This window comes from Rhinoderma darwinii, chromosome 10, assembly GCF_050947455.1.
Source record: "Rhinoderma darwinii isolate aRhiDar2 chromosome 10, aRhiDar2.hap1, whole genome shotgun sequence".
NCBI classification, from domain to species: domain Eukaryota; kingdom Metazoa; phylum Chordata; class Amphibia; order Anura; family Rhinodermatidae; genus Rhinoderma; species Rhinoderma darwinii.
This window is the reverse complement of record NC_134696.1, coordinates 49264633-49290955: the sequence shown is the minus strand read 5'-3', so window position 1 is coordinate 49290955 and position 26323 is coordinate 49264633. Positions and strand designations below refer to the sequence as shown.

Genomic DNA, 26323 nt, shown 5'->3' with positions numbered 1-26323 from the left:
AAAGAGTGGTATTAACCACCCTTGGTTCTTGTGCCCCTGATCTTTTAAGACCTTACCAATGCCCCTGACTGCTAGTGCCAACCACATTGGCACTAGTCTGATTGGTGGGGGAGGTACGGGGTCTGGCACAGACCTCTTGTTACGTCCTCAGAGTGAAATCTACACAAGCTAGGAGCTGGCATAGATTTTAGTTGTACTTTACAGAAATTACTGGTGTAAATTATAGTTAATTGTCAGGCTGCGGATGGCTCCGGCCCTTTCTGCTAAGCCCCACTCAATTTTTACAAAGTGCCATTCGCGGTGTAAACTGCCCAAAGTCACAATTTTTGTGATGTGAGAAGTGCATTGGAAAGGTTAATAAATTCCCCCCAAAGGCTGCAGACAGTAATACAATATCTTAACGCAAGGATGTGTACACAGTTATCCATCAGCTATTTCCAGTTTTGTTAGGTTATAAAATGATTTTGGACAGAATCCAAAACACAGAAGGCGTCATACATGAAAAATTCATGCTTGATATGTATTTCCAGATAACGATGATATTACTTTAATATTTTGGAGACTTGTCAGTGAACATATGACCTTACAACACAAACATGCAAACACTTAGACACCCTCCTGAACTTATTAAATACTATGTAATATAATACGCTACATTATATTTACAGTACTATAAAGCTTCAGCTATGAGAACCACATTACACAAAGACAACAAAAACCGCCAGCAATATTCACATCAAGGAGCAATATACGCTAGGCTTTGTACTTTGCTTTAAGGGGAAGTAATGATGAGGTGCATGGATTTGTAAGCATTGAATACATATAAAAACAATAGCAAATACAGAACTCTATTATGTATGACATAAGGAGATTAGATTGTGTAGAGAAATGATACAAGTTCATTTTGTGTATAGGACTACTTAAAATGAACGATGTTAGTAAATATTAACCATATATTCATGCCCTTGCGCAAAATGATGACATTTCCACCTCACGTGTGCGCCGTCCGAGTCCTGTCAGTGATCCGAGGAAAGATAGAACAGGTCCTATCTTTCCTCGGATCGGAAACTCTGTCCATTTTTCACAGACCCGATTCACCTGTCAAAGTGAATGGGTCCGTGAAGATTAACGGGTGCTACTCGGATGCCGTCAAAAATGGCCCGAGTTGCACAACGGTCGTGTGACCGTCAAGAGACCTTATAGTTACATTTAATGGAAAGATAAACTTAGACTGCAGTTCAAATCCCAGGCCACATTGGGCTTGACGCATTCACAAATCATTAGGCTTCCGAGCTAAAAAATCTTTCAGCATCCCTTGCTGGCTCAATGACTGCGCAGAGCTTTCTCTAGATTTTTGCCCTCTGTCTTAAAAAGGCTCTGTCACCAGATTTTGCAACCCCTATCTCCTATTGCAGCAGATCGGCGCTGCAATGTAGATAACAGGAACGTTTGTTTTTTTTTCAAAAACGAGCATTTTTGGCCAAGTTATGACCATTTTTATATTTATGCAAATTAGGCTTTCTTAAGTACAACTGGGCATGTTTAAAGTTATGTACAAGTGGGCGTGTATTGTGTATGTACATCTGGGCGTTTTTACTTCTTTTACTAGCTGGGCGTTGTGAATAGAAGTGTATGATGCTGACGAATCAGCATCATCCACTTCTCTTCGTTAACACCCAGCTTCTGGCAGTGCACAGACACACAGCGTGTTCTCGAGAGATCACGCTGTGACGTCACTCACTTCCTGCCCCAGGTCCTGCATCGTGTCGGACGAGCGAGGACACATCGGCACCAGAGGCTACAGTTGATTCTGCAGCAGCATCAGCGTTTGCAGGTAAGTAGCTACATCGACTTACCTGCAAACGCCGATGCTGCTGCAGAATCAACTGTAGCCTCTGTCGCCTGGTGCCGATGTGTCCTCGCTCGTTCGACACGATGCAGGACCTGGGGCAGGAAGTGACGTCACAGCGTGATCTCTCGAGAACACGCTGTGTGTCTGTGCACTGCCAGAAGCTGGGTGTTAACGAAGAGAAGTGGATGATGCTGATTCGTCAGCATCATACACTTCTATTCACAACGCCCAGCTAGTAAAAGAAGTAAAAACGCCCAGATGTACATACACAATACACGCCCACTTGTACATAACTTTAAACACGCCCAGTTGTACTTAAGAAAGCCTCATTTGCATAAATATAAAAATGGTCATAACTTGGCCAAAAATGCTCGTTTTTGAAAAAAAACAAAACGTTACTCTTATCTACATTGCAGCGCCGATCTGCTGCAATAGGAGATAGGGGTTGCAAAATCTGGTGACAGAGCCTCTTTAACTAAACTCTGGCGGGATTCACACGACAGGGTTTCCTGGCCGGGTGCCGGCCGTTCATAAATCGAGCGGCACCCGGCTGCATTAGGAATAATAGACCCCTAATGGGGCTATTCACATGACTGATTTTTTGACGGGCGGGATAACCGGCCGTCAAAAAATGGGAGATGCCCTATTTTCGGCCGGGTGCCCGGCCCCCATAGAAGTATATGGGGCCGGGTAATACACGGCCATCACCGGAAAGTGTCCCGAGTGATGGCCGGGTCTACCGTCGCTAGCGCACTCTCTCTCCTCCTCCTCACAGTGCATGTGAGGAGGAGGAGGAGGAGGGTCTTTTTTTGCTCCTTGTAGGAGTCGCAATCCCCAATCCCCGGCCGGGGATTGGGGAATCCGCTACAGGAGAAGTGCGTGACTACACTGTCCGTATATGGACACAGCGAAGTCACTCACTTCTGCAGCGGAATCCCCGACTCTATGGCCGGGGATGCCGCTACAGGAGAAGTGCGTGACTACACTGTCCATATATGGACACAGCGATGTCACTCACTTCTGCAGCGGAATCCCCGACTCTATGGCCGGGGATTCCGCTACAGGAGAAGTGCGTGACTACACTGTCCATATATGGACACAGCGAAGTCGCTCACTTCTGCAGCGGAATCCCCGACTCTATGGCCGGGGATTCCGCTACAGGAGAAGTGAGTGACTACTAAACTGTCCATATATGGACACAGCGAAGTCACTCACTTCTGCAGCGGAATCCCCGACTCTATGGCCAGGGATTCCGCTACAGGAGAAGTGAGTGACTACACTGTCCATATATGGACACAGTGACATCACTCACTTCTGAAGCGGAATTCCCGACCTGTGGCAGGGAATTCCTCTCCAGGAGAAGTCAGTGACTACACTGTCCATATATGGACATTGAAGTCAGTGACTTCTCCTGGAAGGGGGGGGGATGGGTGCAACCTACAGGGGGCTGTGTGGCATCACCTACAGGGGACTTGGTGGCATCGCCTACAGGGGGCTGGGTGGCATCGCCTGCAGGGGGCTGGGTGGCATCGCCTGCAGGGGGCAGGGTGGCATCGCCTGCAGGGGGCTGGGTGGCATCGCCTGCAGGGGGCTGGGTGGCATCGCCTGCAGGGTATTTGGTGGCATCGCCTGCAGGGGGCTGGGTGGCATCGCCTGCAGGGGGCTGGGTGGCATCGCCTGCAGGGGGCTGGGTGGCATCGCCTGCAGGGGGCTGGGTGGCATCGCCTAAAGGGGGCAGGGTGGCATCGCCTGCAGGGGGCAGGGTGGCATCGCCTGCAGGGGGCTGTCTGGCATCGCCTGCAGGGGCTGGGTGGCATCGCCTACAGGGGGCAGGGTGGCATCGCCTACAGGGGGCAGGGTGGCATCGCCTACAGGTGGCTGTGTGGTATCACCTACAGGGGACTTGGTGGCATCACCTACAGGGGGCTGGGTGGCATCACCTACAGGGGGCTGGGTGGCATCACCTACAGGGGGCTGGGTGGCATCACCTACAGGGGGCTGGGTGGCATTACCTACAGGGGACAGGGTGGTATTCCTACAGGGGCAGGGTGGCATCGCCTACAGGGGGCAGGGTGGCATCGCCTTCAGGGGGCTGTGTGGCATCACCTGCAGGGGGCTGTGTGGCATCGCCTACAGGGGGCTGTGTGGCATCGCCTACAGGGGGCTGTGTGGCATCTCCTGCAGGGGGCTGGGTGGCATCGCCTGCAGGGGGCTGGGTGGCATCGCCTGCAGGGGGCTGGGTGGCATCGCCTGCAGGGGGCTAGGTGGCATCGCCTACAGGGGACTTGGTGGCATCGCCTGCAGGGGGCTGGGTGGCATCGCCTACAGGGGGCTGGGTGGCATCGCCTGCAGGGGATTTGGTGGCATCGCCTACAGGGGGCAGGGTGGCATCGCCTGCAGGGGGCAGGGTGGCATCGCCTGCAGGGGGCAGGGTGGCATCGCCTGCAGGGGGCTGGGTGGCATCACCTACAGGGGGCAGGGTGGCATCACCTACAGGGGGCAGGATGGCATCACCTACAGGTGGCTGTGTGGTATCACCTACAGGGGGCTGGGTGGCATCACCTACAGGGGGCTGGGTGGCATCACCTACAGGGGGCTGGGTGGCATCACCTACAGGGGGCTGGGTGGCATCACCTACAGGGGGCTGGGTGGCATCACCTACAGGGGGCTGGGTGGCATCACCTACAGGGGGCAGGGTAGCATCGCCTACAGGGGGCAGGGTGGCATCGCCTACAGGGGGCAGGGTGGCATCGCCTACAGGGGGCAGGGTGGCATCGCCTGCAGGGGGCTGTGTGGCATCGCCTGCAGGGGGCAGGGTGGCATCGCCTGCAGGGGGCTGGGTGGCATCGCCTGCAGGGGGCTGGGTGGCATCGCCTGCAGGGGGCTGGGTGGCATCGCCTGCAGGGGGCTGGGTGGCATCGCCTACAGGGGGCTGGGTGGCATCGCCTGCAGGGTATTTGGTGGCATCGCCTGCAGGGGGCTGGGTGGCATCGCCTGCAGGGGGCTGGGTGGCATCGCCTGCAGGGGGCTGGGTGGCATCGCCTGCAGGGGGCTGGGTGGCATCGCCTAAAGGGGGCAGGGTGGCATCGCCTGCAGGGGGCAGGGTGGCATCGCCTGCAGGGGCTGGGTGGCATCGCCTACAGGGGGCAGGGTGGCATCGCCTACAGGGGGCAGGATGGCATCACCTACAGGTGGCTGTGTGGTATCACCTACAGGGGACTTGGTGGCATCACCTACAGGGGGCTGGGTGGCATCACCTACAGGGGGCTGGGTGGCATCACCTACAGGGGGCTGGGTGGCATTACCTACAGGGGACAGGGTGGTATTCCTACAGGGGCAGGGTGGCATCGCCTACAGGGGGCAGGGTGGCATCGCCTGCAGGGGGCTGTGTGGCATCGCCTGCAGGGGGCTGTGTGGCATCGCCTGCAGGGGGCTGTGTGGCATCGCCTACAGGGGGCTGTGTGGCATCGCCTACAGGGGGCTGTGTGGCATCTCCTGCAGGGGGCTGGGTGGCATCGCCTGCAGGGGGCTGGGTGGCATCGCCTGCAGGGGGCTGGGTGGCATCGCCTGCAGGGGGCTGGGTGGCATCGCCTACAGGGGACTTGGTGGCATCGCCTGCAGGGGGCTGGGTGGCATCGCCTGCAGGGGGCTGGGTGGCATCGCCTACAGGGGGCTGGGTAGCATCGCCTACAGGGGGCTGGGTGGCATCGCCTACAGGGGATTTGGTGGCATCGCCTGCAGGGGGCTGGGTGGCATCGCCTACAGGGGGCAGGGTGGCATCGCCTACAGGGGGCAGGGTGGCATCGCCTGCAGGGGGCAGGGTGGCATCGCCTGCAGGGGGCAGGGTGGCATCGCCTGCAGGGGGCAGGGTGGCATCGCCTGCAGGGGGCTGGGTGGCATCGCCTACAGGGGGCAGGGTGGCATCACCTACAGGGGGCAGGGTGGCATCACCTACAGGGGGCTGGGTGGCATCACCTACAGGGGGCTGGGTGGCATCACCTACAGGGGGCTGGGTGGCATCACCTACAGGGGGCTGGGTGGCATCACCTACAGGGGGCTGGGTGGTATTCCTACAGGGGGCAGGGTAGCATCGCCTACAGGGGGCAGGGTGGCATCGCCTACAGGGGGCAGGGTGGCATCGCCTACAGGGGGCAGGGTGGCATCGCCTACAGGGGGCAGGGTGGCATCGCCTGCAGGGGGCTGTGTGGCATCGCCTGCAGGGGGCTGTGTGGCATCGCCTGCAGGGGGCTGTGTGGCATCGCCTGCAGGGGGCTGTGTGGCATCGCCTGCAGGGGGCTGTGTGGCATCGCCTGCAGGGGGCTGTGTGGCATCGCCTACAGGGGGCTGGGTGGCATCACCTACAGGGGGCTGGGTGGCATCACCAACAGGGGGCTGTGTGGCATTACCTACAGGGGGCTGGGTGGCATTACCTACCAGGGGAGCTGTGGCATTATCTACAAAGGGCTGTGTGTGGCAACAAATTTAAATGAAATTCATCCGATTTTAAAACGGACAGGGAAAAAAACAGATGCAAATCGGGTCCAAATCGGCCGGTAAAAACGGCAACTCGGCCCAGAACGGAATAGGAACGGATGCAAACATGATGCAAACCGCCCGGGAAAATCGGCCGATTTTCCCGGCCGACACTCGGACCGTCGTGTGAATGAGGCCTTATTCACAGGAGCGTTGAATACGTCCGTGCGACAGCCGTTGAAACAATGGCCGTCACACGGACCTATGTAATGCAATGGGGTTGTTCAGACGGCAGTTGTTTCAACAGAGCGTGAAGGGTCAGTGAAAAAATAGGACGTCTTTTTTTTTGCGCTTCACGCATCCCTCCATAGACTCATCTATGGGGGATGCGTGATAAAGCGTCCCGCAGGGTTGCAGTACGGATGCACCTCGGACGGGAAAAACTAGTTTTTCACATCTGAGGTTTGCAACACTCGTGCGAATCTAACCTTAGTGGTGTTTGTCGACAAGCGTGTTGACATTTTCCAGTAGCAACCAGCAGTTAGCCAACTGCTTTGGAAAAGGTTTGTTATTTTTACCATGACCAGATCCACATTCAGGATGTGCATATTTTTCCTAGCAAGCACTGGATAATGTCCCCCTCCCTCGCCGAGTTTACTCCAGTATTCCTAGTTAATAGTCCAGTGTTGGTAAAATTTACCTCAATCAAGATGACAATTCCAAACATGGTCACAGAATTAGATCAAACCACTATCTGATGGAGCATTCACTTCAGAGGGACAGTGGTGCAATACCTTGCATGGCCGCTACAAATGTAACGGCGCGTGCAAGTACAAAAAGAAAGTAGAACCATGTATAGAATGAAGACGCTGCTGCACTCGCACGAGCACCGCAGCCCCTTAAGCTGATCGGCAGGAGTGCAGACAGTCGGACCCCCACCGATCTAATATTGATCGGCTTTCCTGATGACAGTCCATGAATTTTAACAACCCGATAACCGCTATAATGACCAAGCAATTTATTTCGTTTTTGCATCGTCACATTCAAGAGCCATAACTTTATTTTTCCGCCGATATGGATGAGTTGTATTTTACAATGGCACTATTTTGAAGTACATGGCACAAGAGAAGAGGAAGTTGGCACTACCGATAGAAAAAAATGTCACTGATTTTTTTTTTATATATCGTTATCAGGGGCTCCTCTATCAGTTACATGGTGTTCAGCATATATAATAGTATTTATAATGAATGTAAAAGCAGTGAAGGAAGAAAAGAACATGTGGCACTCACCAGAGCAATAAAACTTCATTCCTTTTATTGCAGGTCAGAAGAAGCGCAATTGAGCGTGAAACAGGCTGTTACCTTGTTACTGTCCGCTACATCCTCCCTTAGGGTTTGTTCACATGGAGTGTTTTCTTTTTCAGGCCGTAAACAGACGAAAAATCGGAGGCAGAACGCCTCCAAACATCTGCCCGTTGATTTAAATGGGAAAACGGCGTTCTGTTCCGACGGGGCATTTTTTTAAAATGTCCGTTTTGAAAAACGGCTGCGTAAGAAAAACATCCCGCGAAAAAGAAGTGCATGTCATTTCTTCAGTCGTTTTTGGAGCCGATTTTCATAGACTATAGAAAAACAGCTCCAAAAAACACACTTGAAAACAGCTCCGTCTTTCCAGACGTTTTTGAGTTTGCGTGTGCACATACCCTTAGAAATGGCCAATTTTAAGATGTCATAATAATTAAGGAATTACGTTTTATCATTATGGTGAGTGCTGCATGTTCTATTCTTTATTTTGAGGTACAGATGATTTTTTTAAAATTAACTTTTAATACATTTTTGGGAAAAAAAAAAGAAAAAACCATAGCAATTCCGCCACTCTTCTATGCGTTTTAAATTTACACTGTTCACCATTCACCTTGCAGCGTATATAACGTTTCCCTTACTCTATGGGTCGGTATGATTACAGGGATACCAATGTATAGATTTTTCTGTTTTGCTACTTTTTCACAGTAAAAACCCTTTTGGGCTAAAATAATTTGTTTTTGCATCACCGCAAATAGGCCTATAGCCAAGGCAAGTCTGGGGGCCTTTGTTAGGTTCCTGGCTGCCATTACGACCCATTAGTAACCCGTAATCACATTTGCGGGCCACCAATTGGTGACAGGGGAGCACCCTTCCTCTGTGACCCCCTTAGATACTGCAGTCACTATTTACAACGGGATCCAAGGGGCTAAACAGTTGCAATAGAAGTGAACTTCAATCTCAACTGTAAGGGTATGTTCACACGGCAGCGTCCATTACGGCTGAAATTACGGAGCTGTTTTCAGGAGAAATTACTCGTACTCGCATTTTTCGCGGCGGCAATTATGGACGTAATTGGAGCTGTTTTTCAATGGAGCCAATGAAAAACGGCTCCAATTACGTCTCAAGAAGTGGCATGCACTTCTTTGACGCGGGCGTCTTTTTACGCGTTTTCTTTTGACAGCGGCACGTAAAAAAATGCCCGTGTGCACAAAACATCGTAACCCCATTGATTTCAATGGGCAGATGTTTGCCGACGATTTGGAACCGTATTTTCGGACGTAATTCGAGGCGTAAAACGCCTGAATTACGTCCGTAAATAGGGTGTCTCAACATACCCTTAGAGCAGGAGCTTGAGTGTCAAATAGCCAAGCACCGGCTCCTGCTCACATAGTACACCCATGTAGAATTTAGACCTCTGTGAAAAGGAGTCAGCCTAGATAAAGGTCAGGGCTGGCGTCGGCACCCACCGAATCCGGACGAGTTCTGGGGCCCACTCAGCTGCCGTTATGGCCCATCTAGAAGCTGAATCCCCGCACCTTGAGGGAGCTCTTGACGTCCCTGTCCATATATGGACAGTGACGTCAGAGGCTCCTACTCAATCGGAAGCCCAAGTTGCTGATGCTCGGGACGGGGATTCCGCTCCTGCAGAAGCTCCTGACATTATCCACATATGGAAAGCGATGTCAAGGGCTCATCTAGGAGTGGAATCCCCAGCCAGAATGTTGCCGACGCTCTTGCCAGGGATTCCGCTGCTAGAGGGAACCCCTGTCCATATATGGACAGTGACGTTAGGGGCTGCTCCTGGAGAAGCCCCGGACGTCACTGTCCATATATATCAACAGTAACGTCATGGGCTCCTCCATGAGAGGAATACCCGGCAGAGCGTAGGCAACCCTCTGGCTGGGGATTCAACTCCTAGAGGGAGCCACAATGGTGCCATCTACCAGGGGGCATGTGTGTGACGCTATCTACAGAGGGCACTATATATAGGGGCAAAAACATGGCCTAACTTCTATATAGGGGCACAAACTGCAGTTTTACTGCCACTGTGTGTTCTGCCACAAAGAGGCCCACTAAGTCTGTGTCACCATAGGGCCCACATAAACCTGCCGCCGGCCCTGCTTAAGGCCATTAGTGAATGCTGTGAAAAAGCGTATTGGAGGTCAAAAACAGGTTATTTTCCTCATAGGATATTTGAAAATGGATTTTCTAAACCAGCCAACCCCTTTTATATAGTCTGGACTATGGAGAGGTCCAATGGAAATGTAAATCAAAAAGGTTCCTATTGCCCTGTGATTCAATTTAGTAATCACGGCTGCTTAAAAAAAAAAAATTCAAAATGTGCAGATTCGGTACAATTGGATGTTGAGTAATATAAACCCCTGGTTTTTCGGATTTCATTATGAATTAACGGAAAATGGGATTACATTTAGGCAATGGCAGATTTTCCATTTAGTGCTTTTAGCATCGAGAGTTATAACTGATAACTCAATATTGCTTTGATCATAACAACTGCAGAATTTTAATCTGACCGTATCTATTGATATTGCTTGTTGAATGTTCAGGTTTTTGTTTTTTTAAGTGTATTCCTTAAAGAGGCTCTGTCACCAGATTTTGCAACCCCTATCTGCTATTGCAGCAGATCGGCGCTGCAATGTAGATTACAGTAACGTTTTTATTTTTAAAAAACAAGCATTTTTGGCCAAGTTATGACCATTTTTGTATTTATGCAAATGAGGCTTGCAAAAGTACAACTGGGCGTGTTTACAGTAAAAGTACAACTGGGCGTGTATTATGTGCGTACATCGGGGCGTTTTTACTTCTTTTACTAGCTGGGCGTTAGGAATGGGAGTGTATGATGCTGACGAATCAGCATCATCCACTTCTGTTCATTAACACCCAGCTTCTGGCAGCGCAGACACACAGCGTGATCTCTCGAGAACACGCTGTGTCTGCACTGCCAGAAGCTGGGCGTTGTGAAGAGAAGTGGATGATACTTCTCGTCAGAACGCCCAGCTAGTAAAAGAAGTAAACACGCCCAGATGTAACACACATAATACACGCCCAGTTGGACTTTAGCAAGCCTCATTTGCATAAATACAAAAATGGTCATAACTTGGCCAAAAATACTCATTTTTTAAAAATAAAAACATTACTCTTATCTACATTGCAGCGCCGATCTGCTGCAATAGTAGATAGGGGTTGCAAAATCTGGTGACAGAGCCTCTAAGTTGGACCACCAATGTGTGCTCAATGAGAAAATGATCCTTTGGGCACCCACTGATCAGCAGAATGACGTGCTTACAGGAGCGCTGTGGCCCCCTTACTACTGTACTGGAGAGGGCGGCGTGGGACCACTGAAAAACGGAATACTAAAGCTACAGAACTTACTTAGAACATATTTATAGCTTAGATGACAATGATTTTTCACCCACTTTCACCAGGTATTGCTGGCTTTATAGCTAAAATGCTGGTGACAGGTTCCCTTTAAGCCTGGTTTCTAGTTGTCCTATGGCAAGTATTAAAATACAGTTCCAGTAAGGCGCATCCACCATCAAAATGTACAAGATAAATAAATAAAAAAAAATCACTTCAAAATAGAAAAAAAGACTGCAAATCTATTTTATTGCAGAAGAAATATTTATAAAAAAAATTATATGAAATACATTTTGTGAAGCTTTTTTTTGTACTATACATAGGCTGAAAATATTTAAAGAGATGCATAGACTAAAGAAACAAAAAAAAGGTCCAGCTTATTTAGATATAGTGTTAAGACGGGCTGTAGAAGCAAAATTATACCACATTTCTGGCATGTTGACATCCATTTGCTGTTAGAAAAAAAATAAAAGGGTATAATTCAGAGAGCAAGAGTGCAAATTATGTGAAACACCTGTAGTGTGCAAAATAATATTGACCATGGCACCGAGATTCATTTATACAGCTAAATTCCTTGTGACATCTGCAAGCTGTCAGTCAATCATTGTGTCAAATTATTATTTTTTCATTTAAATTTGGTCATATGCATGAGTGCACAGAAGATAAAACCTCTATTGTACTGCATAGAAAATACTTTGCGGTCAATTCCTGTGAAACAGAAAATTCAACACAAAAATAAATAAAAAAAATCTTGGTTTGGCTGACCCCAATGGGACAAGCAGCCACCTCTCAAACTGTGCAGCATTTACTACAGAAAAACAAAATTAATGTAAGAAATATAAAGTAAAGTACATTTCAAGATATCCATTGGGGCTTAGTGTCCGCATGCAAACTATGTGCGCCCCAGCAGGAGATGTAGTACAAAGAGACTTTTCATTGCCTTGGTCAATGTGCAGTCCAACCTTGTGTAGAATAAAAAAAACAAAAAACCATAATCTACAAGAAAATAGCAATGTCATGAATAAATGAAAAATTCCTGGTGGAGAAAAAAAAAACAAAAAAAAAAAATAAAAAAAAACTTTCAACCCTTTCTCTTTATATAAAAAACTTTTTTGCAAACGTGTAAAGAAAACCAATTATATATGACAACATTTGGAATAACATGCGATCAACAATCACAAGGCACTTTCTTCAGTCTTTTAGTGTTGTACATACTAAAAAGATCAATTATATTTTGGACTTTTTTTTTTAAATTAAAGATAGTATTTATGTGGTCAAAAATATACAGATGGTGTCTACGAAGAGAAAGTGTTTACAGAGGCTCTGTCACCAGTTTAATACTTCTCCATCTCCTACCTAATCTAATAAACACGGTTGTAGATAAAGTTTTTTTTTTTTAACTTTTTAGTGACAAAGTTCTGATAATTTTTGCATTTATGCTAATTTTTATAAAAGCCCAACTGGGCTATTTTTAGTTTCACCGAGTAGGCGTTGTAAATAATTAAAAAAAATTAAAATAAAAGTGTACGACGTTGAGAATCGGCATCACGCTACGCTTCATTCATGCCCAGCGTGATCCCGCAAGATCACGCTGTGATGTCATTTACTTCCGCTGTTCCTTCTCCGGAGTGACAGGAGAATGACCAGTCATCAGCTCCAGCCGTGCCAGGACTGCTGCGGAGGAGAATAATCATTCTGGCACGGCTGGAGCCCATGACTGGTCATTCTCCTGTCACTCTGGTGAAGGAACGTCGGGAGTAAGTGACGTCACAGCGTGATCTTGCGAGATCACGCTGTGCTGTGAATAAAGCTGGGCATGAATGAAGATATGTATGTAACGCTGATTGGTCAGCGTCATACACTTTTAGTTACAACGCCCACTTGGTGAGACTAAAAAAAATGCCCAGTTGGGCTTTTACAAAAAATTTGCACAAATGTAAAAAAATGTTCAGGACTTTGTCACTAAAGACATTTTTTTAAAAAAAACCACACAAAACAAAAACAGTAGTTATCTACAACAAAGCGTTTATTAGATTAGGTAGGAGATAGAGAAGTATTAAACTGGTGACAGAGCCTCTGTAAATACACCAGTATGTATGCTACATGAGTGAATGCTTTATGCAGTTGCCTCTTTTTAATTTGGGTAATCTAGTATGACATGGTGGAACACACCATTGCAACATATTTGAATTAAAAATTTAGGGAGCTGAGTGTTTGTGTGCAGATTTTACACAGAGAAATGCATTTTTTCTATGCACGTCTATATATACACCCATACTCATCTGTAATAACGCTATAAATTACCTTTTAATATAACAAGGACATAAAACATTGGACAATTTCACTTCCTCTGATCAATCATAATTGAAAACACATACAAAAGTCCTTTTTGATAACCGACCCCCCGCAATGTCGAACTAAAACAAAATTAAACTATGTCCACTTAAAATTCAAGGTACAAGTCTTTAGTTCTTGGAAGTATAGGAGCAGGTCGAATGTATAACATCGCCTCTATAAAAAGTATATCCTTTTTGAATAGTTTAATATCCTAAAGTATTTTCTTTTTCCTTTCTTCTTCGAGAAAGTCCAACGTATAACATTTATAGAATCTTTCATTTGACCTATAAACCCTCCTTTATGGTCAAGAAACACGTACGTGAGGGATACCAGACGGTCAGTTTATGCAATATATTTTTCATTCCTATACTCCAATCTCATCATCAAGGTCATCATCAAATGTGTAGCTTTGACCAACTTCCTCTTCGTCATCATCATCCTCCTCATCCTCATCATTTACCTCCGCACGGTGACTGACATGCAAACTGTTGTCATGTTGCTCTGGACTATCTGCAACACCTTCATAGATTGAACGTTTTTCTTCTTCACTGTCTTCTTCATACACTGATGTGCTTCCTTCTGGATGGTCTCGGGTGGTAGCAGAGAGGTTTTCAATACCAGGGTTCGTCATCGGCAATGTGCTGGAAAGACTATAATGGTTTCCCTGTGGCTCTGTAACAGAGGAGGATTGTGTGAATTTATCACCATCTGTAGCACAGACAGGAGAAAAATTAAAGTCAAACTCTCTTTGTTCTTCTGGATTGTTCCACTCACAAGTTGGAGGATCTCTATTCATCACACCTAATACGTCATCCAAAATAGATGGGCCCAAATCCAGATGGAAAGATAACATAGATTCTGCATGTTTCAGTCCACAGTCACCGGGTGAAATCCAGTCGAACTGATCAGAATTTCCACCTGTGTTGCGGTTATTCCACAAACGGTCTTCTTTAGATGATACATTGTTGACTGGGCTTGACGAGACACTTCCTGCCCCGGATCCTATTCCTGATGACTGCGAGAGCTGGCTTAATGAATCTGCCATTTTGTTTTCCTCATGATCACTTGCCATTTTCAGGAGACCATTTTTCTTGGAGCTTGGCACTTCCACAGGTGGGGCTGAGGCAGGACCATGGTTACTGAGAAAGGAGGTATCCCCAAACACATCGCCTCCCCTTCCAACATGCATGGTGTGTCTAAAATCACCCAACGGGGCACTAATCATCTCTCGATCAATACGTGTTCGCTTTTTTGTGTGGGAGCTGGATTGCTTGAGGATAGGCATCTTGAGATGGAATCTACAAGAAAAAAAAAAGGAGACATTTATTGCCTTGAGTAAACAATATGGCTTGAAAGGTTTATAGCTATATTAGAGGTTTCCCAAACATCTGACTATAATGTATTCTGTCTGTTTCTAGGTTTACATACAAATAATTTAAAATCAGTGAGATCATCAAGACATCTAGCTGAAGGTTTCTTACAGAGAGTTCCTTAAATTCTGGCAAAAAAAATGCTTAAAGAGGTTCTGCCCTTTCCAAAAACTTTTTATAGGTTATAAAGAAATATCAGAGGTTTTGATTGGTGGGAGTTCAAGTGCTGTTAACCCCACGGTCGCTGAAATATAGGCGCAGAAGTACTTAGTTGAGCACCTTGCAACTTTGTCTGTGATTGAGCCCTTTTTCAGTCTAACAAAGAGCGCCAGACGTTCCATGCGAGCCAGTCTACAGCCTGACTAGAAGACTCGATTACAGCCGAAGGTGCATAGCGCTTCGTTTCAGCAACGGTGGGGTTCTCAGCACCCAGACCCCCACCAATCAAAACGTCAGATAGGTCTCTATGAAATATCAATAGCTTTTGGAAAGTGCAGTTGCTCTTTAAAAACAAAAATATGAGGACCCTAGCCCATATTGGGAGAACAAGTTAAGGAATTCCTGTCAAAACTTAGAAAATTTATTACTTCTACTTCCTTCCTTTACTCGATCGACTATCATTGTAATCTGAAGGGTCAACATAGAAACCCACTAGAAGAACGGGCTTCGAAAATAAATTCTAAAGATGATAACACTTGCTGAGAGAGTATTTGAATGGTATCACCAAGAGAGATATTGGATATTAAATCGACAGCCAAAGAACAACTTAAAAAGGGTAATAAACGTTTGACAAACTTCTGACATGTCATAGTGACACGTCAAAAGTTTTGATTGGTGGGGTCCGAGCACAGACCCGCACCAATCGCTCAAACGAAGCGGCAGAAGCGCTCGTGTGAGCGCTTAGCCGCTTCGTTTCTGTTTGGCTTTTTACGGAAATAAATGTATCGGAGTACAGGCTCAATAGAAAAGTCTATGAGCCTGTACTTCGATACATCGGCTTTCTGGAAAAAGCCAAACAGAAACGAAGCGGTTGAGCGCTTACACGAGCGCTTCTGCAGCTTCATTTGAGCGATTGGTGTGGGTCTCAGTGCTCGGACCCCCACCAATCAAAACTTCTGACATGTCAGAAGTTTGTCAAACGTTTAGTCACACTTTAATGTATTTCAGCTTTTCATCCTACGAATAGTCTCAGTTGGTTTCTCCCAGCATACTTGAGGTGCATTGTTTTCTCCTCTTTCTAAAACAAAGGATCGCTCCTGAATTAGGAACTGGTGACAGATTTGCGAATGTATTTGAGTCTAGAAAATATTATAAAACGTGCCAAAATTTGGTGCATTTCTGGCACTTAATGTTGCATACATTTTTAGACTTATTTATGAAGCAAATTCACCAAAAAGAACAGATGTCTGTGCCTCACTAGACACAAAAGGGTCTAGAAAAGGGGGTGGCTTAAAACGTGCTAGCAAATGCCAAAATTGCACTAAAGACTAAGCCAAGCAGACGTTCGCATTACGAAGGGCGAAAGGATCTAGCAAGATGCGCCAAATTTATCATACAGCATGCGCCACTGTGATAAATTTGGCACATTCTCTGTCTGCCTGGTCTAAAGTTCACGCTGTCTAAATCTCATACAGCATTAGTAAATCTGCGCCACAGGGTTCACCCAGGTCTTCCAGATCTATCGAAAGATATATAGAAAAAGTTGACCTACTACTAGTATTAGATAATAGATTGGCACCATCGGCAGACTGACTGTTCCCCAAGAAGTCTAGCCCATACTTTCATGAAATCAGTGAACAATCTATGGAAAAAAATGAATTGTCAAATCTGTGTTAGGATCATATAGAACACCGCCTGTACTCTGTTCACTAGAAAAGGTAAGAACAGGTTTGTTATGCAGCATATCTGACATGTTCCTTTTATATAACTTGTATACTGTTTTCTTAACAGCAAACACCACCCAACTGTTCAGAACACAAAACACGCTGAGTCTCCAATCTTGCCAGCTGTAAGGACTTCAAAGTGCAGCCTCAGGCCCTATCCTGGTAATCAACTTATTTTACTCTAACAAATTACAGATGCCTGCTAATAGCAAGATCCAGGCCAAGCATGTCAACAAGCAAGGTACCAGAAGGGCAGCCAAATACTTGAGTGCTAAATTCTCCAATGTTTAAGTTAACCGTCTTCATAGGTTAGAGGTCTCTGACGTAATTAACCGTGCCAACATACAGCAGTGGCGGAAATTATGACAGAGACCCCTCAGAAGTCTGGGTTAGAGGTTTCATTGGGTTCCATTTGTTTACGTCAACAAATGCAACGGATCCCGAGCTTCCGGTATTCCCGTTGTTTTGCTCCTATTATGGAGCAGAACAACGGAACCCGTAATTCATATGTGAACACAGCCTTCGAGATTAGTTAGGGAGGGCACACCTGTATTAGTAGTTTTGATCGATGGGGGTCTGGGAGCTGAAACCACCACCATCGCTGAAACGAATGAGCAGAAGCACTCGGCCAAGCGTCTTCAGCTGCGATCGACTCTCCTTGTTAGACTGAAGACAGGCTCAGAAACGTTCTAGGTGAACCCATCTTCAGCCTCACGTAGAGCTCTGCGCACCGCCGAAGGAGAAGAACGATTGGCTGAGCGCTTCTGCCCTTTCTTTATAGCAATGGTGGGGATCTCAGAACAGACTATTTAAAACTTCTAATATGCCTCCATGACCGATGAAAAGTTTTGTAAAAGCGCAGATACGCTAACTTTTTTTCCCCCCTTCTATCTAGGCAACTTCAAGTTTGGCAGTGCAGCAGGAAAAGTTCTGCTGGCGGCTAGAGTGGTCTAAAAGTCTTCAGCATTTTGTCCATTTGTGTGTTCAATCTCCAATCAATGAGTCTGTAAGTGATCAACTTCAAGAATGAGAAATGGAATTTTGATATATTCACCTTCATGCTGAAAAAGGTTTGGGGCACGTTCGTGAAATTGGAGGAGAAACTTTAGTAGCAGCCTCTCTGGTCATCTACCAACTATACATCGTGACTCTACCGGAGCCGTTACTTTTTGAACAGAGAAAGTCTAAACGAGGTTCAAATTAGAGGGATATCCTGCTCGTCAATGAAAACGTACCTCTTATGTTCAAGTATTTTGGTGCCTTTTGTTTTCCTGTAGTCATTGTCTGGCTCTTTGATGCACCACTATCGGCACTTAAAGGAACAGTGTCACCAAAATTTTTTGTTTTATGTTAGGATTTTATTAAAAACTTTTATATTTGTGTGTTTGTGTGTTACTTTTTTCTATTTTTACACTTTTTCTTCCCTATGGGGGCTGCCATTTCTTTTCCCATTTCTGTATGTGTCGATTAACGACACATACAGACATGGAATACGGCAGCTCCAGTCCCATAGGGACTGCGAACGGGGCCCGTTCCATCCACTATGGTGTACGCCGTGTGTGTGGGAACGGCGCCATTTTCCTGTGGACCGGAAGTCACGGCCGGGCAGTAAGATTACTACTTCCGGTCGCGGCTTCCGGACTTGTGCACATGGAGCAGCGGCAGCAGACGGAGCGGACGGACCGGAGGGAGCGGCGGCGACTGGAGCAGGTAAGTGATTTCTATGTATGTTCGTGTTTCAGTGTGTTTTACTAGTGTATGTAAACCTTCTACACTGTGTGTTAGCTCAAAAAATGGCGACACACAGTGTAGGAGGTTAGACCGTTCAAACCCCTCGTTTCTCCCGGCACTAGCCAGGATAAAGGAGGGGGGGATTCTGAGAGCTCACTAGAGCGAGGGATTTTTTCCCAATTTTGCAGCATAAAGCAATGTGGTTGCTTTACCACATGCAATGCTGCAATTTTGGGAATTGCTCCATTTAGTGACCAGTGCTGGGAAATATTATAAATTGAATCCAAAAAAAAAATTAGAACAATGTTTAATCACCTACACACTAATTGTTTAACTAAAAAAAAAAAACAAAAAAAACATGTTTTGCTGGCAACACATTCCCTTTAAGAACATACCGTGAAAGAATATCTCCCCCTTGTGAAAATAAGTGAGGGGGAAATACCTCTTTGACATTTCAAAAATTTCCCCTTGTAGCATATTTGAAGTGAAATGGTCACTGCCCCTTCTAAAACTCTGCAGCATGCCTCCATATACAGGCAGCATGAAATGCACAGGACAGACATAGGAAATAACTCATTTATCATTGCCACTGCCACAGCTGTAACTTCCTAAAGCGAATCACCAGCATATTTACAGAATATCTGATGCGACACATGCTGAAATATGTGCAGCCGATAAGGCATACTATAGGAATGAAGAAGAAGTCTCTGAGGTGACAGCGGAAATGTAAAGAAAAGATGTCCTGGTCTTACATGTGTGAACCTCCGTATGAGAGAACTTGCATATGTAAGAAAGAGAAGCATCTTTATTTTTCCAAAACTAGCCTGACAGTTACCAAGGAAAATACCATTAAAACATTTATCATGTCAAATTTCCTATATATACACTGTAGATAAGGCTATAGAACGGCAGGTTATCATTGTTTGTAGCATTAGTAAAGGGGTTGTCTGGGATTACATTTTTTTTTCTATTAGTAGCGCCACTCTTGTCCATAGGCTGTGTCTGGTACTGCAGATCAATAAGCAGACCCTTTTTTTCTAATCCCAGACAACCCCTTTAATCTACTTTTTAGGACTATTCTATTACTCTCCTATACCCTCCACACACTCTTAATATGAGAGCGATAATATTTATCGATTTTATCTAATTTAAACAACAATTCCCTGTTATGAGACACTGCCATTAGTCATGAAGGCATTCCCATAATATCGGGAAAGGGTATGGAGAATATCAATCCCAACTATAGCTCAGTCGATCTTTTAGCATACTATATGCGATCATAAACCATAGCCTTGTATACTACTTTTGGAATGTCGCCATGAGCATTTCTGAGATATTTTATTGGCAAACTGCTATTTCAAAAAGGACCTATCAGTGTGAGGCAGTTTCCTTTAGACATTCCTAGGCCAGCGTCATCGGATGAGTCTCACGTGAGGATGTTGGCCTAGTAGTGTCTGGAGGAAACAGCCTCACACGGATACGTCAGCGGCTCTCTGCTAGCTCCGCCCATTGAGAATCGCTGGCGGCCAAACCCACTTGGCTAGCCAGCGGTTCAGGTACATCTTATTTAATAAATAAAGAGGGGGCAATATCTCAGCAACGGGGATGGGGGGTGGTGACGCAGAATTAAGCAACAAACACAGCTGGACTCCGACACAGCGGCAATTACGAGTCCAATAACGCACTTTGTAGGAGCTAGTGAGAGGTCCACTTTAAGGCTATAGCTACTTTCAGTTCCTATGCATCTCCATAGTGACAGGACAAAAGGAAGTGCCGCCATACTGTTGTCACCTTTAAATTAGCTACTCAGAAACGGATGACAAATCACCAATCAACGTGTTCGATGAATAACAAAGTGACAGCTTTACCAACTATTTGTCAAGCCAATTTAAAGTGTACCTATACTATCATAAAACGTAACATGTCAATTGGGAATCCGAGAGCCCCACCGATCGCTAAAACAAAGCGTCAGAAGTGCTCAGGTGAGCGATATGCCGTTTCGCTTCTGGTCGGCTCTGCACAGCTTTCTTCGGAAAGCCGAAGGAGTAGTGTGCGAACTCATAGACTTTCTATGGAGCCAGAAACGCACTAACTTCTGATTTACTTATATATGGCCATGCGTATGGTATACATATTTTTATACCCATAGATATACTCCTAATGACACGAGACCATTCCATGTTCTGCAAACTCTATAACAGCTAACACTTAGGACTTTTTCATCTACATTTTAAAGTTAAACCACACAAAGTCAATGCATTTTATCTTTAGGCAAATCAACCGTCCCAAATGGAATTTCAGGTATCAGAATGTTTTTACTCATAATACAGCGTATATCAGATGGATCTGTCTGCACCATATACTCTATAGTGTTACAATAAAACTGCCCCCACCCCAAAAATAAATATTTAACAGATTCTGGCTGCAGCCGAGTGTCTGACACTTGAATAGGGGAACAAAGCCCCTTCTGTCTGGGCTTGGCGCATGAATTACAACTTTAGAGGAGACCAGAATTCCCCCTTTTTCCTCTTCTCAGAAATGAGACACCATCCGCTTCGCAGCAGAACTGTGCAGCCGCTCTGGGCAGAAGGCTCCTTTCTTTGTAATAAATTTATAGAATTAGAAATCAGTTAACCGGACACTTTCTTTTCTTTATACTTTTTAATTTATAGGCTTTGTTTTTTTGCAGTGCAATATTCTGTGTGGTTTAAAGGGAATCGGGCAGCATAAAATAACAGGGATCCAGATTGTAGTGAACTACATTTATAACGTTAAATAGTAGAGAGAGACCTGTCAATCAAGCGGAGTGTAGAGAAGCAGGTGAGAAACTACACATTGGGCACTTCTCCCTGAGCCTGGCACTTTTTAATGAAAACGATGTTTTCTGAAATGCTGTAGCGCTTCACAGTAAAAAGTAGTTCAATGCAAATAGGGTACCTGTCACGGTTTCATGCTGCCCATGGTTAGGGCAGCATGAGCTGGTGGACAGGTTTCCTTTAGGGTAGGTTCACACGCAGTGAGCAAAAACGCAGTTTTCCCATTGAAGTCAATGGGCAGATGTTTGGAGGCGTTCTGCTTCCTATTTTTCGGCCGTTTACGGCCCGAAAAAAGGACGAAAATAGGCCGTGTGAACATACCCTTAGGGTTATGATTAGCATTGAACACCATTTTAGAATTTGCAAACAGAATGAATAATGGGTGCCAAAGTAGCAGTCACACTTTGTCCCATATGCCCCATAAGACAAGTATTATAGATGGCACATGGTTGCCTGGGCCCGGTTACCGATTATGCATTAGGGCCCAAGAGCCTAAAGTTACACCTATGACAAGACACACTCCTAAGGGTATGTCCACATGTCTTAACAAATTACGTCTGAAATTCCGGAGCTGTTTAAGCAGCCAGCGGAAACCGCGCCAAAAAACGGACAAAAATGCCTCCCATTGATTTCAATGGGAGGCGGAGGCGTTTTTTTCCTGTTAGCGGAAAAACGAAGCGACATGCCATATCTTCAGGTGTTTACGTCTCTGACCTCCCATTGACATCAATGGGAGGCAGAGAAAGCGTATTTCGCGGCTTTTTTTCCCTGCGGCGCTCGATGGCCGCGAGCGAAAAACACTACGAAAATCGGCATGCAGGCAGAGCAAAATCTGCCTCAAAATTCCAAACGAAATTTTGAGGCAGAAAATTGTGTGAACCCAACCTAATGGCTTTAGATCTGTACAAGTATGGAAGCAACAACAACAACAAAAAAAAAAAAAAAAAAGAGAGACAAAAATAAATGAGTAAAAGAACACTGCTCCGGTGTCCATATTGTTTACATACAACCTAGTGGGTTTATCCAAAACTTTGGGGCCCAGAGCAAAACTTTTACATTTTTTAATCTTTTAATAAAGCTTTATGAATGTCATTCCATTTATGAATAGGATGAGATTATTTCATCTTGTCTGTTGCCTTCTGGTGGAATTAAACCGCGTAATACAATACTTTACTATGGTTCTTATGTGCTGCATTAATCATCCGACCTGTGACAACCAAGGCTAATAAGACGTCCAGGAATCTAATTTCAAAGTCCTTATGGGGAAGCCAGTCGCACTATTTAAGGAGAGTGTTTAAGCAATCGCCAAGTAGTAAACTCCTAGAAGACGAACTTTAAAAAGGGGAATCAAGTCTCCTTAAAGGAGAACTAAACTTAAGAAAGCTCATGAAAAAAAGCTGCTAATCAATCTCATTCACACGTATGTATTTGGAAGTTCTCAGAACTGGAGCTTCGTGAGAAGAAGTAGCAATCATGAGGACGACATTTTTCTGGATTTCCTGCTAGTGACATCATTGAGATATTGCGAATCAACCTCTCCCCAGCCTGAAATGACTACTACAGGGAACAATAGATCGTACAGTATTCTAATCCACAGAAGAACAGAAATGCAAAACCGTGCTTTTAGTGGATCAGAGGCCAACAGCAAAAAGATCATGGCCCTTCAGGGGAATATCATGAAATGTGCTAAAGCCACTGCTGATGGGTCTTGTCGGCAGTTCCTGCTGATGCCAGGATGAATTTGATGGCAAGCGATCGTTTGCAGATCACTCACCTTTCCTTGTTCTGCAAATCCCCAACATTTTAGATGTTCAAAGAGGGACACATAAGGTTCAACTTCTTAATGAATGTTCATCTTCAATCCATCTTTATACTTAAACATTAAACATATAGGCACCAAAAAATGGAAATACATAAAAGTAAAACCAATATAATAAACTTATCAACTATAGTAAACTATCAAAAACTATTGTTCAGGTCTAAAAAGGTGCCCATACACTTTAGATAACGGTTAGCCAAACTCTAATTCAGCCCACAGCTACTCCTCCCGACTCCACAATTACCATGAACGCTTGGCTCAGCTTAGTATGCGCGTTTATTTCAATGGGGCGAGTGGAAAAAGCCACTGTCAGGCACCTCTGGCATCTACCTCTGGCATTTGTGGGGGGGGGGGTCAGAGTCGGATAACCCCTCCAAACACATTAGTCCGCAGATTTGGCTGATTTAGCTAATATTTATGGGCACGTTAAGAAAGAGGCATTCAAAATACAAATTGGGGCAGGAGATCTGTGACAAATGTAGGAAATGTCCATATAAACACGAGGACACTTAGTAAGAATGAAGCTGGTAAAATTCTAGGAACCGGATGGCCGATGCAACTAAAAATGTGCTACTTGTTTCTATTATATGGTTGTTTTTGATGTCTATGGAAGTTTTTATTATCAATTTGGCTCAAACAGTCTCCCAAAATTTACAGTACTTCATACATCCGATGTGAAGGGGATAAAGAAAATAGTTGTCCCCGCTATATGCTCTGATCTACAGCCCCACTTTGAATAGGTTTTCAAGCTGGGGCAGCTGGCAAAAACAGCTGCACTACTAGACTTAAGAGGTACGTTCAGCAATATTGTACGTATGATTACGAAGGCAACTGCATAAAGCCCTTACAGATGCCGGAACTTCTCGGTTAATGCTTGATTAACTTTAGAGAGTGAACTACAAATAACTGGATATTTTTGTGTTTAAAGAGGCTCTGTCACCAGATTTTGCAACCCCTATCTCCTATTGCAGCAGATCGGCGCTGCAATGGAGATAAGAGTAATGTTTTTGTTTTTTTTAAACGAGCATTTTTGGCCAAGTTATGACCATTTTTATATTTATGTAAATGAGGCTTTCTAAAGTACCTCAAAGTACCTAAAGCCTCATTTACATAAATATAAAAATGGTCATAACTTGGCCAAAAAATGCTCGTTTAAAAAAAAAAAAATGTTACTCTTATCTACATTGCAGCGCCGATTTGCTGCAATAGGAGATAGGGGTTGAAAAATCTGGTGACAGAGCCTCTTTAAGTTTAGTTATCCGTAGGTCCAGCAGCTTTAGGGACTTTGCGGGAATGTTAAAAGTGACATCATTTGGCCAGGCAGCTACACGAGTCAGGATGGTTTCATGATCTCTTATGTTCAAGACAAGAGATACAACTTTATAGCCAATTGTGACAATCACGGGGAAAATGAAAAATAATATATATTAAACCATGCTACTTGTAACAAGTCTACTTACAGACACCCATTATTATTACGGTTCAATCTTGGTGAAGCTACATCAATACACTGGCTAATAGTTTTTTTTTTAAATCCCTAATATAGTGTGATCACACCCTCTTCTTATGGTGACAGGAACCTTCATATTATTAGGTACCACAGGGTATTCTAAAAACATCATTGTTTCCGTGTAAGACCATCAATAATAATAGATGTTTCGGATAGATGGTACTTAAGATGCAGTTTTCCAAGTTTTGACTTCTCATGGGGGTGACCAAATAGTCTATAACTGATAATGAAAACAGGGGACTTGTATAGAAGACATGGGGATGAGAAGTTTGAGAGTTCTAGATCTCTAGTCAGAACGGAGTAAACAAATAAGTTTATTGTATAAGGGGGAAAAGAATAGGATGATCTTTTCTTAGCGCACACACACACACACACACACAATCCCTATTTCATGGACACACACACTGTAGAAAATACAATTTATAAAAGTTCATGCAGATGTTGGTTTGGATCAAATTGGAATACATGGACTTGCTGCTACAAGCCAACAGAAGATTAGTTATATAGAACATAAAAAAAAAAAAAAAAAGCTTTCAACTTTTTCCGACAAGATGTCCTATGGATTCTCATGGTAATCTTATCACTTCTAATCATGTGCATTTCTTAATTGGGCTTTACAGAGGCAGATTAGTGTTTCTTTGAAGCTATCCACTTGTACGAATTTACTCTTGTCACATTTAAAAACATCACACAGCCCGCTGATGAAGCCAATCAAGCGTGGCAGACACTGGCAAGCCATGTGCCAAGATGATCACTGCACGGTTTGTTCTGAAGATAGGACCGGTGTGAAGAATTTCCCCACTGTTGGAGGTAAAGAATCAGCATGTCCCAAGTGATTCTTTTATCTACTAGTAATTCAAATCAATTTTGCAATTAGAGGTTTATTTTTATTTGCAACAAAAAGTTGTGTCGATATCATGGAAAAGGTTAAAATATAGAAGATGAGCAAAATTTCCCGAAATTCCTTTCAGGGCTGAAAGATCAAATCTGCCGTCCGGACAAAAGGCATCACAATTAAAGGTGTTTTCCCATGCGGAAAATATATGACATATCCAGAGGATGTCGTAAATGTCAGATGCCGGTCCCACTTATGGGGCCCGTACCTATCTCTAGAACGGGGTCCCCTAAAACCCCGTTCTAGCTTTTTTGCTCACGCTGACTCCTGGCCACTTCCGGATTACATGGTCGGGAGTTACGGAAACAGCGTAACTGGCTGAGCTGCGCTGTTTTCGTAACTACTATTCAGTTCTAGAGAAAGGTGCGGGTCCAAGAAGTGGGACCGGCATCTGACATATCCTGTGGATTTCTCATAAAGGCCTCTGATGGGAAAACCCCTTTAAAGGGGGAAGGTCTCCAAGTTCGTGGACTACATTAAGCGTATACGTCGGGAAACGCTTTCATCGTATGTCTAACGTGTCCATAGAAGTCTATTGGGTAGAGGTATACCAACAAAAAAGTGTCCTTTTGGCATATGTTTGGCCAGTCTACTTTTTTTTTTTTATTAACTGTATTGAAAAGCATAATGGTCTTATAGTTGCATAGGTCATCGGAAAAAGTCTTGTGGCACTCTCCACATGGAGTCCAAACGTTATGTGAACAAAGACAGCACTGCCCTGTGATGTAAGGACGTCAATACCTTGCAGGACCGCTCTGTGCTGTCAGGAGAATATACAAAGCTACAATCCTTTGACTGACTAAATAGATTCACCGTGTCCTGCATCACACCCTAAAGCCCTGAACTAGGCAGAACACGGTGTATATAAGTTTTGATTGAAGTGTTCTAAGGAACAGCAGCAAGTCACTACAATACTGCATGATAAAAAAAAAACAAAAAAAAAACCTGCAGACACGTG

General features: G+C 45.0%; 1 protein-coding gene across 1 annotated transcript in view; it reads right to left on the bottom strand.

Moving 5' to 3' along the window:
• Nucleotides 1–11232: 11232 nt before the first annotated feature.
• The window catches only part of CDC42EP5 (CDC42 effector protein 5), a 33742-nt gene continuing 18651 nt past the window's right edge, over nucleotides 11233–26323 (bottom strand). Inside the window, exon 3 of the mRNA XM_075838836.1 lies at nucleotides 11233–14639. Coding sequence (XP_075694951.1) covers nucleotides 13706–14626 — 921 coding nt within the window. The 5' untranslated portion in view covers nucleotides 14627–14639 and the 3' untranslated portion in view covers nucleotides 11233–13705. The remainder of the gene's footprint in view (nucleotides 14640–26323) is intronic.